We start from the raw sequence: 13,632 nt of genomic DNA, 5'->3' as shown, positions 1-13,632 counted from the left end.
TCCTTAAAGCCAGCTCCTTCCTGATTGGCCACCATTACCTTTAATGTTCATGTGTCTTAATCTGTTCCAGACTCTTTGAGCTGTTCTCTTACTGATGAAGATTATTTTTAATGAATGAACTAATTAAAGGTTTGTCTGGCTTGGCTCGCAGCGTGACAATGAGAAACCTGGGTAGCTCGCACGCTGATGGGCGGGGCCCACAGCTCTGCTCTCACAGAGGGCAAACGTCCATGCAGCACCTCCTTGCTTCAGCCAATCGTCACTCGCTTCCCTTCAGCTTCTCTCACAGTAACAATCAGCGCTGAGCTTTCAGCCACATGCCCAACAAGTCAGGAGACGGGCACGAGTACGACTCCTCCTGCTGCTGCCTTTGAGCATGGCTGCCTGACCCAGAATGAGAGTGGAGCTGTAAACAGGAAATCTGAACCTGGATCAGCTGCAGGAGCTATGGCGGAAACTATTGACCTGCTTCTTGTTTCTGTGAACTGGGTCAGTCTGACTGCAAATATCCCCGAGCAGCCGCACCCTCTGCAGTTTAACACCGAGAACACAAACCTGAGCGCTCAGGTGTTATTGTCTGAATATTCCTCAGATGTGCTTTGGTCTGAATTAGTCTGATATTTTTTTAAATTTTTAGATCTTGAGAGCATTTTGAGATGACTGCCGTCTCCATCCTGTGTCAGTGGGCAGGGTGTTGCTAAACACCAAGTCGCTCCCACTCTCTGGACCTCCACTTTCCCAGGGGGCGCTGTGTTATTAAAAACTCGGTGTAACTACAGCGCACAACCTCACGGTGGCACAGAAACCAAATATCTGACTGACCTCAGGCCAAGGACGGGCCATTTGAGACGTTCTCACGGCTGAAGTTTCAGTTTTTTGGTATCTTCTTCCTGTCATGTGATGCCGTTTGTCTCCGCCCATCCGAAAGCCTCAACACGAACTTTACTGAGAACAGTTTATCCCTCGTCCTTCACCTGGCCCCAGGTGTCTGCAGGCTGAGCAGCTGATGACCCCCCACACTAGCAGGGGGCTCCCAAGAGCATGTGAAAGTGACATGCTCTGTTATCTCCATGTCGGTGTCGTTTACATCACAACTGGCCAATCACATTGTCTGATCATTCACTTAGCATTAGCCAAGAAGTTAGCTAACACTATTTAAAAGCATCACCAGCAAAGTGAAACGTGGCTAACAGCAAACCTAACGCAATAATAGCTTTGCCTGAATTAATCAAGAAAACACTTCAGACAATTTCTTCTAGAAGACAAAAGCATTTTTGTCTTTTTCACTATCTCTCCCAGGCTATGACATCACAGTCATGTGATTGGTCAGTTGAGGCCGGGTGAGGGATGGCGTAGGGACAGCACCACAAGCTCGTGTGCACGAACACCGGAACTGTTTAACTAACACGGACTGCACGACATCGCCGTTTCCCTGTGATGAAACGTAACCTCGGTTCTCTGCTGTCTCACACTGCTCGGGCTGAGCCTCACTGCTTTGTTGTGCCTGATGACAGCGTCACATCATGAACCTTCGTCATGGTTTGCACTTCCTCGCTCGCTCACCTTCTTGACGAGGATGGTGAGCCCCTGGTATTTGAAGGGTTTGGAGAACTCGATGTACTGAGCGCGCTCGTTGTTGATGGTGAGTGGGGCGACGATCATGTCGGCGAGGCCTCCCAGCAGCTCCCCCATCATCCCGTTCCACTCCTTCTTGTTGCTGTTGTTCACCTGCGGGACGGAGGGACGTCGGAGCTCTGTTAATGAAGGTTTGAGTTCTACATTGCAACATTCATGACCTCACTGCAGCAGGTTAAAGCGTTAAATATCTGCAAACCCACATCAGCTGCAACAAACACTGTCAGGCGTGCTCAGCAGCTCCAGCCTGATCACGTTATTGATTACTGATCAGCTGATCCGCTGGGAGGAGTACAGCGAATCCCTGATTGGCAGGTTTGTAGTTTCTCACTTTAAATAATAAAGGAGCATTTTTAAAGGCTGAGCTCAGATTTGAATAAAACATGAAGGAGAACAAGTGATTTCATGTGATCGACTAAACAGGAAACATCATCCTTCAGGAGCTGGGTATACGTGGAACATAAAGCAGATTTCAGGCGTGAATAAATCTGTGAAGAGACGAGAGAGGAGGAAGAGGAGGAGGAAGGTGGGGGGGGGATCCGAGCACAGAGGAGGCGATGAAGGAGAGCGAGCAGCAGAGAGAGAGAGAGATGAATAAATGTCTCTCGGCTCCAGCAAGGTCGGAGTCAGGGACGGAGCAGTGGTCGCCATGGCAACAAGCCTGGGTTGACGAGCTGCCGATGGGGATGAATCGGTAAGCAGGTCAGACACAGCGAGATGGCAATGACATCATCAGGCCGCAGATAACCACACGTGAAGCAGAGACTGTCCGTTTACTTTTGAGAATGAACTGTAATCACATTACTCCAGCTCACTGATGACACAGCCAATCAGAGCCAAGAACAAACATCCACACACAGGAATTTTCCTCAACGCGCCACCACTACTCCACAGACTGTATATGAAAGATGGACAAGGCCTCTGCTGTCGCCATGTTGTTTTTTAGTTTCCAGAAGTGACCATATTTGGATGAGAGGGTGGAGCTTACGCTGTCAGCTGACCATCACCTACAACTGCTAAATCACAGCCTGCTGGGACAGCTCACCTCACAGCAGCCATGTTATTGTTACCACGTAAACAGAACAGCTGTTTGTAACTAAGCTGTTTTGGTGCGTGACGTCGCTCCTGTGAACATCAGCCTGCAGCTGGATGGAAATGTGTTTTAATGTGTTTCAGTATCTAATGTAACCGCCCTAATGCAAACATGCTGGCACAGATCACACGTCCTTCATCACCTTCATCATCGTCAGTCTGCTCACCTGAGCTCCACGCCTCAGATCCACCCGAGGGACCGAGCACAGTCAGCTGCAAAGAGACCGACAGTCATCCCTTACAGGATAACTCTGATTACAGCAGAGAGCTGAACTTTCCCCTGGACGTTATTCAGGCTGATGTGACACACACAAATATTCAAACAGGTGTACAGGTACACTCACAGACTGTACGTAAAAGATGGATGTAGCTTTTTTGTTTAAAATGTTATTTTTAATGTGTTTTTATATCCTGGAGGTGGCCAGCCAGCAGGGGGCGCCTCTTCTGGTTATAAATACAAGTCTGTGAGACAAGGAGCTTCCTGCTCAGCTGATCTGAGCTCAGTGAGCCGAAGTCGCTGCTTTCAGGTCTGAATGTGAAGTTCAATTTGGAGATGATGTCATTAGAGTGAGGAAGGAGGAGGGAGCATTGAGGGCGGGGCTACACACTGAGCCTATGAATGTGCAGTGTCCTCAGTCTCTCTGTCAGACCCCCGTCATCGTCACATCGAGCTCCAAAAAGACGGAAACGCTAAACAATTAAGTTGTCCATCTTTGATATACAGTCTTTCATTTAAAGCAGAAGGACAACACGTCCAAACAGGAGGACGTTCGTCGTGTCCAAAACCAGAACAGCAGTCGGACCTGCTGCAGTGACAGCGAACAGAGTCCCGTGACACTTACTCGCTCCTGCGTGCCAAACTTCCCATCAGCCACCAGGTGAACCTCATAGGTGAAGTTCATACTCATGGCCAGCTTGATGAGCAGATCGATGCAGAAACCATAGCAACACTGAGGGACGATGGGCTGACCTGGACACATAAACACAGCCTCATTTCAATCATTCAACTTTATATATATATGGCACACACACACACAGAAAACAGGTGAAATCGGGTCTGGGAGGATGGCGTGTTAGCGTACCTGGTATGGTCCCGTTGGGCCCAGTACAGATCACCTTCTTGATCAGGACTCCGTTGACGGTATACTCCTCTTTACACGTCCCGTCGCTCTTCGTTGGCTTCACGTAAACAAATGGCTCCTGATGAATCGTCACGATCTGAGTGGACAAACAGCGAACACTCAGAGACGTGGACTGATCCAAACGACCTGGGAGACGCTCGTCATCGTCATCGTGGCATAAATGTTATAATAGCCCACCCATCCAAGCCGTAGTTCATTATTTGTACAAACCTCAGTTGTGATGGCTTAAAGGTCCACAAAGCTCATTCAGTTTTACATATTTGAATGTAGACATTTGACATGTCTTAGTCACGTTACAAAAACATATCCTCACTGTTAGAAAACACATCTATAAAAGGTTTAACTGTACCCTGCAACTTGTGATTCCTCTGATACTATTCTGTGTTTAATTCTAGTGTTTCCGGAAAACTTGCCATAGTTTCTTTTGAAATTTTTGGTTAAACCCAGAAATTATTTGTAATTGGTTTCCATAACAGGAGTGATTTATTTTTAATTTTTACCAACAATATTTGTTTTCTAAATCTTTTATTTGGAAACCAAACATTTCTTCTGATGGAACAGGAAGACCCTCATTTTCTAAGAGCTTCCAAGAAATAAATGCTGAGTTTGACGGCGTAGCTGTGATCATATTCCATAACAGTGGTACAGTTTAAAATCTGACTGACAGGTTGTTTGAAGTTTTATTGGCATAGGAAAAGGCTTTTTTCATGCTCTGGTTTGGCTTAACATCTGACCTGATTCATGAAGAACACAACAACAAACCCCAACTCATCATTATCTGCAGAGCTCATGTCTTCAAAAACATCCAACATAAAAAGTTGCAAAAAGGAGCGCCATCACTTTTCTGAGACGATGAACCAAACAGATGCGTCGAGCTGCGGTTTTACCTTCAGTCTGGTTGACATCTGGTATCCGACTGGCTTCTCTGTCTCTCCTCCAGGCCAAATGATTTTCCTCTGAGGGTTCATCACAACCTGCAGGGCACACAGAAACACACGGTGAGGACTCAGGTTGTGATGTTGTTGCATGCAGGTCTGACTGTGACAGGCTGACTAAACGACAGCATCAATACTGCATCTGTGCATTCATATTTAAAGAGGCAGGAGGCCTGGATGCTCGCTCGCTACACCGTGTTTCTCTCAGCAGCTCGGCTCTGACAGGCGTCGTACCTGTCACCGAACTAAACATTCATCTCATTTAATCAATAGTGAATTACTAAGATTTGAACGTTTTAGTATACTGTCACACGCTTATTCCTCCTCCTTGGATCTTTATTTGGAAACACAGTTTATTTGTGTGATATTTTGAGTATTTTTGCCCTTACACAACTTCTGTTGGCCAATACTGATGTCTGTTTGTTTGTTTTGTTAAGTCTATGGATGTAAGAACTCTGACAGTAGACAGACGTCTGTGAGGGTGGTGTATAAGGACAGACAGACGTCTGTGAGGGTGGTGTATGGGGACAGACAGACGTCTGTGAGGGTGGTGTATGGGGACAGACAGACGTCTGTGAGGGTGGTGTATGGGGACAGACAGACGTCTGTGAGGGTGGTGTATGGGGACAGACAGACGTCTGTGAGGGTGGTGTATAAGGACAGACAGACGTCTGTGAGGGTGGTGTATGGGGACAGAGGCTGATGGATGAGCTCGGCAGGAGGAGTCTCTGTGGACTATGATGTTTGCAGATGACACTGTGATCTGCAGTGAGAGGCTGGATAGGTGGAGGTGTGAGGCAGAAGGAGACAGGTGGACAGGTGGACATGTAGGAGCAGAGGTAATGGTCAACCATTCACAGACAGGTAAAGAAGTGGAGGCAGGGTGGAGTGGGTGGAGACGAGTGTTAGGGGTGATTGTGACAGGAGAGCAGCAAGAGCGAAGGGGAAGAGTGACTCGATGGTCATGAGAGCTGCTGTGACGTATGTTTGACAGTGACACTCACGGTGTATACACAGATGTAGCAGATGTGTTAGCAGCTGTAAAAACAGATGTAGCAGCTGGTGTAGCAGGTGTAGCAGGTGTGCTCTACCTGTGTTCCGTTAAAGACTCCAACCTGGACGAGGCGACCTGGTTTCTGCTGGTAGTTCAGGATGCTGTAGGTGGCGAAGCGCCGGTCGCCGTCGTCGTTAAACTCAATACGTCCTGTCAGGCCGTCAGGGTACTTTGATGACATCAGCACCCTGTGGAGCCAATCAGTGCACAGAAGAATCAGAGCTCCTTTATTTTCATGTTTGGTGGTGACATCATCATGTTGATGCGTAAACAAATCAGGTAAGTTGAGGCGACACCAGGTCACATGACGCTGCTCCAACATAAACAATCCTGATTCAGAGCGACTGATTGGGTCACACAGAGAGGAGGAGACACTTATTATCCCAGTTATGTCAGACTTGAAGATGAATCCAGAGCAGATCAGTGCCTCCCTCTTATTCTCACTTTAGTGTTCAGCAGTCCGCTCTGAGATCATCCAACCTAAACGGGCTAAAGTGGGACACGCACAGTGGTCATGCAGCGTTTGCATCAAACGCAGTGGAGGAACGGCAGCGAGAGACCCACGAGAAAAACAAGCACATCTCCTAAGTGTAGTGCAGCATCCCTCCTAATGACCAACCACAGAATCTTTGACCTTTGACCTACAGCCGTGGGTGGTACTAACCGTTTAAAGAGTGGCCCGGTCCTCCAGATGTTGGTGTTTCCCACGCAGCCCCGTGGAGGTTCAGTGATGTTCTCCTTCTCAAACAGCTCCTGCAGAGACTGCGCCACCACGGCCACGGCGTCCGCGATGTGGGCCGACTCGTTCTTACCGTTAATCAGCTGGAGGCCCAGCAGGCCTGTGCCCACACACACGCACACACAGCAGGAAGTTAAACAGGCTGCAGACTCAAAGCTGCCCTCATTCACACACACATGTTAATTAAACACTCGCACACACTTTCATTCAGCTGATGTAATTACACAGTGCATCAGTGTAATTCAAACACACACACTCGGGGCTTCAGGCGTCAGGTCAGTGTTCATCACAACCGAACTGCATGCTGGGAGTTCACTCTCACAATCACAGCGTTTGTCTCAGCAGAAAAGCCTCACTGAGACGTCACAAAGAGTGTGTGGTGTTTTCCTTCAGTACAAACTCGTCATGCTGCGAAAAGTGTCTGCATCTGTCTCCAAGCTGGGCCAAAACAGGTGGCTAACAGTGCTAGCATCCCCCAAAATCTACTGGTAATAGCTAACCAACAGAGTTAGCATCTCACAAATGAACTTTAGCTAACCATCAAGCTTGTTACAATTTTTTTTTTTTTTATAAATGCCTTACTAAAAACCTTTGGCTAAAATGGAATTTCTAACTAATATTGTTGGGAACTTACATTACGCTAACATTAACAAACTGTTATTTTTTTGAAATGCTATGCTAACAATTAGCTGAAATTTCAAAACATTTGGCAAGCAAGCTAATGCTTCTTCCTGAAAGGACCTAGCCTGCTTATTGTTATTTTCTGACATCATAATTTCAGGTTTTCATGTGAAACAAGTTTCAAATAATGAGCCAAATGTGTGAGAACATAATCTGAGTTATTCCTCAGACTACTCTGCTTCAGGTCTGTATATATTCTCACTTATTATAAACATGTCCTCTAAGTATGATGCATACTTGTGGGACCTTGGTAAACTTCCTGAAGCTGGCCAATCAAAAAAAGTTTTTTAGTACACGAGCCTTAAAAAGACAACTTGTTGCAGACAGATGATGACCTGAGGGCCAGCGACTGCTCTAGTGGAACATAAAAGCAGAGCTGGAGCTGAGCCGATGAAGCTGTTTCTAACGATAACGAGCACTGACGGCAGCAGCACGATTAGGAAGCCCGACACGTCCGCCTCACTTCCATAAACAAAGCTGAAGGGGAAGCGTGCCTGTGCCGCCGTTGCCTGCAGACCGATGCAGCTGCACAAACATTTTCCTCATAGTGCAACAGGAGCCCGTGAAGAAAAACACCAACAAAATCCAGAATGTCGCAGTGCTGCTCCGCACGTTTCTTTTCAGGGGATCGTTTCAGGAGGGTGGACACAATAATGCAAACACCTGTACCATCTGATATAAAGCAGGCCTGCAGATGCTCTCGCTGTTATTACGGGTGTTGGCAGTGCGCTGAGATTTGAGTTACAGCTGTTCACATATTCTGCCCATCCTGTGTGTAGGCCCCGCCCACAGTAGAGTTTAGGATGAAGGTTAGAATCTACCTCGCTGTTACATCCAGCTGATTTGTGTTTTATCTAGCCCAGGCTCGCTGCAGCGGCCAAGTTTGATCCGTGACTGAGCCTGTACGCTAACATGGACACGGCTGCTGTTTGGGGCTAAAATCACTAACACTGTGTTTTACAGCTCGGGCATTTCCACTCATGCTTCTGTCACACAAATACGATATTGTTTCAGGAAAATCTCCTCCTCAGGTAATAACGTGAAAGGAAAATATTGCAGTTCTGAGATTTTTTACTAAGAGGAAGTCGGGCTGCTCCAACATTTAGTTTTCTCATTGAGGCTAAAAAGCTTCGGGCTGTTTGTTTCAGAGATACGACCTCCGACTGTTTCTGGTAGAAAGCAGAAATGATCTAGCGTCTCTGCTGAGCTGAAACGGTCCACCCAGAAAAGAAACCTCCAGCCTCGTGCAGCAGAGACAAACCCACTGTGGATCGTTTCAGAGTGCGGTCTCGCTGCACTTTTAAGGCAAGGATGGATCGTTTTTCTAACACATCGGCGACTCTGAGGACGCGATGTGCAGAAAAGCCACGCATCGTTTTTAAGAGTGCAGGGGCCGGCCGATGAGGATGTCTGTAGAAACAAAAAGCCATGGCAACAGAGCGGGGAGCTGATTACCCAGCAGCCAGAGGGGAACACCACGACCAGGACCAGGACGCCACGTTAACTACCACATCATGTCAGGGACAAAACTCCAACATGTGCACTTATTTAATGTTCATTAGGTAAACTCAGAGCAATATTAGAACACGAGCACCTGCCTGCTGGCCTTCATCTGCTTGTTCCTTTCACTTCATCATCTAGTTCGAGCTGTCAGATTTTCATTCCCTGATTATATGGTAAGTGGTAAGAGGAAAGGAGGGGGACTGGCAGTGTTTGTGAATGACAGATGGTGTAACCCTGGGCACATCACTGTGAAAGAACAACAGAGACATTGAGCTGTTAGCCGTTAGCATGCGTCCGTACTACCTGCACCGGGAATTCTCGCATGTTATCGCGATAACAGCGTATGTCCCCCCCTCGGCCAACGCGGATGCAGCATGTGACTCTCTCCACTCTGTGGTCAGCAGACTGCAAACACAATCTCCGAGAGCCCTCCTCATAATATCAGGGGACTTCAATCATGCCTCACTGGACTCCACACTGCCCACCTTCACCCAGTATGTGACCTGCCCAACCAGAGACAATAAAACACTGGACTTACTGTATGCCAATGCTGAAGAGGCATACAGTTCATCACCTCTCCCTCCACTGGGCAGATCTGATCATAACCTGGTGCACCTTGTCCCTGTGTATGAGCCCTTAGTGCGCAGGGAGCCACCAGCCACCCGCACAGTGCAGAGATGGTCGGAGGAGAGCGAGGAGGCTCTTAAGGATTGTTTTGAGTCGACTGTGTGGGAGGTGATCTGTGACGACCACGGAGAGGACATCGACAGCCTTACTACATGCATTACTGACTATATTAATTTCTGTGTGGATAACACCGTACCTACCAGGACTGTACGGTGTTTCTCCAACAACAAACCCTGGATTACTTCAGAAATTAAAGCTGTCCTCAGGCAGAAGAGGAGGGCCTTCACATCCAAAGACAAAGAGGAGTTGAAAAGGGTGCAGAGAGAGCTGAGGGGACTGATAAGGAATGGGAAGGACAGCTACAGGCAGAAGATGGAGAACCAGCTTCAGCAAAATAACGTTGGTGAAGTCTGGAGAGGCCTCAGAACCATCTCAGGCCACAAACATCAGAACTCTCTGCCTGGGAGGGATGTGAGGTGGGCAAATGAACTGAATCATTTCTTCAACAGATTTGATTCATCCATGAGGCAGTCTCCAACATCGGCTGCAGACTCACCCACCCCACTGCTGCTGTTGCACCTCTGACACCTCAGACACTTCACACCTCCTCTATTCACCCTGCTCACTCCTCCCACCCCAACAACAGCATCCAATGCACACTCAACACAAGGCTCCAGCCTGTCTCTCTCAACCACCCAGGTTAGGAGGGAACTGAGGAGGATTAAAGCCAAGAAGGCAGCGGGTCCAGATGGCATCAGCTCGAGGGTCGTCAGGTCCTGCGCGGACCAACTGTGTGGGGTGATGGAGCACCTCTTCAACCTGAGCCTGAGGCCGGGAAGAGTCCCACAGCTCTGGAAAACCTCCTGTGTTGTACCAGTGCCAAAGACTTCACGCCCCAAGGACCTCAACAGCTACAGGCCGGTGGCTCTGACATCCCACCTGATGAAGACCCTGGAGCGGCTGGTCCTGGCTCAGCTTCGGCGCCTGGTGAGCTCATCACTGGACCCACTTCAGTTTGCCTACCAGCCTGGCATTGGAGCAGATGATGCCGTCATTCACCTCCTACATCGTTCCCTCTCTCACCTGGAGACCGCTGGGAGCACTGTGAGAATCACGTTCTTTGATTTCTCCAGTGCCTTCAACACTATTCTTCCCTTGGTTCTGAAGGACAAGCTGGAGAACTCTGGAGTGGACCATCACCTCACTACCTGGATTCTGGACTACCTCACCGACCGACCACAGTATGTGAGGACTCAGGGCTGTGTGTCGGACAGGGTCGTCTGCAGTAACGGGGCCCCACAGGGAACGGTTCTGGCTCCGTTCCTCTTCACCATCTACACTGCAGACTTCTCCCACAACTCCACCCAGTGCTTCCTGCAGAAGTTCTCTGATGACTCTGCAATAGTCGGCCTCATCACTGATGGGGACGACAAGGAGTACAGAGGACTGACTCAGGACTTTGTGGACTGGTGCCAGCTGAACTACCTCCAGATCAATGCCAGTAAAACCAAGGAGCTGGTGGTAGACTTCCGCAGGCACAAACATCCTCCACTGCAACCACTGAACATCCAAGGTATGGACATTGAGGCTGTGGACAGCTACAGGTACCTTGGTGTTCATCTGAACAGCAAACTGGACTGGACTCATAACTCAGACGCCCTCTACAGGAAAGGGCAGAGCAGGCTGTACCTGCTGCGGAGACTCAGGTCGCTTTGGAGTGGAGGGCCCACTCCTGAAGACCTTCTATGACTCTGTGGTGGCCTCAGCCATCTTTTATATGGTGTGGTCTGCTGGGGCGGCAGCATCTCTGCTGGGGACAGGAAGAGACTGAACAGGCTGATCCGAAGGGCCAGCTCTGTTCTAGGATGCCCTCTGGACCCAGTGGAGGTGGTGAGTGACAGGAGAATGGCGGCTAAGCTGTCATCCCTGATGGACAACATCTCCCACCCCATGCAGGAGACTGTGACAGCACTGAGCAGCTCCTTCAGTGGGAGACTGCGGCACCCACGGTGTGGGACGGAGAGATTTCGCAGGTCTTTCCTCCCCACTGCTGTCAGACTCCACAACAAAGACTTCAACTGATCAAACACACACATCCACATATGTGCAATAATACTAATGTGCAATAATCTTTTCTGGCATCGTTGTATTTTTACTCAGTTGTATATAGCATTTGTACTCTATTCTTATCTTATTGTATATTTTATTCTATTTTATTCTACTGTATATAGTATTTTATTTTATTCTATTCTGTACAGTTGTGTACTGTATTTATTCTTATTTTATTTTATTCTAATTTTTGCTTCATAACCTTTGCACTGTCCACTTCCTGCTGTGACAAAACAAATTTCCCACGTGTGGGACTAATAAAGGTTATCTTATCTTATCTTATACTGATAATATCACATAATGGATATCTAACAGCTTTATTTTATTAACTTAGCTGACTAATAATGACAAATGCTAATTTAAATAAATGAACGAAACGAGCAGCAGAGACAGGAGAACGAATCCTCTGCTTTTTCTTTCCAACATTCAGCAACTCTGATTTATTCATTTATCAGATTTTTATTAATATAATCATTGAAATCATTGAATTGAAATTCATGTCAAGTTGTTTGGTTTCTCCGATGGGTTTTAACTAAATACAAGTGACTCGACTGAAAATCACCGCCTGTGTAAAACATTAGTGCCTTAAAGCTGCGTTATATCTGACGGCCACCAGATGGCAATAGCTATAGTTGCAAAATACAATAATATAGTCGAACAGAAGTGAAAACAGCTCTCTGACTTCTGACCTCTGTGCTATGACAGTGAATAGCTTCATCTTTTCTATTGTGTGCAATAAAACCTGCAATCATCCGACTGACCTCACCTGACTCACCTGACCTCTTCCCGATGAGTTCCTGCTCTTTTATATCCATTCTGTGCGTTAAAAGGGCGTCCGCATACTTTTGAAGTACAAAGATAAACGTGTGATCTGGCTGGCTGAGTAATCAGCTGAATAAACCCCGCCCCTGGCTCCACGTTGCCGTGGGCGAGGCCTCTATTGGCCACTTGCAAAGGGCAAAGCATCAAGCAGGTAACAGGAAGCAAGGGCGGCATCTTACCAGTGTTTGACTGGACACACGTCACGGTTACCGCAGCAACATTAGCAGTTTATTACCCCCCCACACCTGAATCATAAAGCCCGCCCCTCCCACCCCTGTTTAGCAGCATGTTATTGTTACTGTGAGAATGGGCAGACGGGCGGGCGGGCGGACGACACACACTATAGAAATGAAACAAACAAAAAGATGTTAGACACATTTAAAGCCACACAGTTACAATGAGCCTGGAGAGGAGGGAGCGGTTAAGAACCTTTAAACACGCCTCCACGCCGGCTATGTTTAAACGTTCAACCGGCACTCCGAAGAAACCAGAGAGAGAAAAAACACACCAGGACACTGAGAAGCTAACAGACTGATGAAGAGTAGCTTCCTTCATCTGAGACCTACTAGAAACAGTGCCAGACAGAGAGAGAGAGAGCTGTGCTTCCATCCAACCGTTTTAACATCGGATCGAATGATGACGCTGAGAGCTCGCTGACTCCTGACCTGCCTGCACCGCTCTGTGGACCGAGACTTTTACACTAGAGGACGTGACGTCAGAGTGCCTCAAAGCGCTCTAACGCTCCCCGTTCAGAGACTAACGGGACTCTTCGTCATGTTTGATGAAGCCCAGACGACTGCTGTCAAAGTTCCCCGAGCCTCTTCTGTCTCCGAACATGTCCAACCGGGTCTCAGGCAGCGCCTGTCGTTCTGGCTGCTTTCTGAGGAGATGTTTCCTGTCTCTGAACTCAAACCCAGCTGAGCTCTTTAAGCTACGTAGAACCTCTGTGTCTGGTTTCAGCTTTCAGTAGCCCAACACCTTCACAACCGCTGCCCAACGTCAGAGCAGCCATCGACGATGTGAGCTTTCCCCACTGCAGGACCTCGGGACAGCCTTTATGGATGATGAAGAGGACTGGGATGCTGCTGATGTTAAGACTCTTTATGTTGATTATGGAAGCGTCAATCGATTAGACGCTTGGACCTGGAGAAGGACACGTCCCTTGGAGTGTCCTGTGGGAACAGCCCTTCAGGAGTATGGGGTGTTTGGTTTTTAGAGGTCATTTGGTCCCTGTACAACCGGTTGTACATCATACTCATTCCTGGTGGATAACCCAGGGCTGACCTTTGTCAC

The 13,632-nt window shown here is 48.0% G+C and overlaps 1 protein-coding gene across 3 annotated transcripts in view; it reads right to left on the bottom strand.

Annotated features, from left to right (window-relative positions):
* The window catches only part of grin1b (glutamate receptor, ionotropic, N-methyl D-aspartate 1b), a 74,490-nt gene that overhangs the window by 34,573 nt on the left and 26,285 nt on the right, over positions 1-13,632 (bottom strand). For all 3 annotated transcript variants that reach the window (XR_005615028.1, XM_031748562.2, XM_031748568.2), the window contains exons 7-12: positions 6,523-6,697; positions 5,896-6,046; positions 4,757-4,843; positions 3,810-3,945; positions 3,570-3,697; positions 1,564-1,728 (exon numbers count right to left, since the gene is read on the bottom strand). Coding sequence is in view for 2 of the 3 variants with exons in the window: in XM_031748562.2 (XP_031604422.1) it covers positions 1,564-1,728; positions 3,570-3,697; positions 3,810-3,945; positions 4,757-4,843; positions 5,896-6,046; positions 6,523-6,697 (842 nt within the window). In the remaining variant the exon portion in view is untranslated. The remainder of the gene's footprint in view (positions 1-1,563; positions 1,729-3,569; positions 3,698-3,809; positions 3,946-4,756; positions 4,844-5,895; positions 6,047-6,522; positions 6,698-13,632) is intronic.

Source organism: Oreochromis aureus, linkage group 12 (assembly GCF_013358895.1).
Source record: "Oreochromis aureus strain Israel breed Guangdong linkage group 12, ZZ_aureus, whole genome shotgun sequence".
Taxonomy (NCBI): domain Eukaryota; kingdom Metazoa; phylum Chordata; class Actinopteri; order Cichliformes; family Cichlidae; genus Oreochromis; species Oreochromis aureus.
Note: the sequence above shows the minus strand (reverse complement) of the source record. Positions and strands in the feature narration are given on the sequence as shown.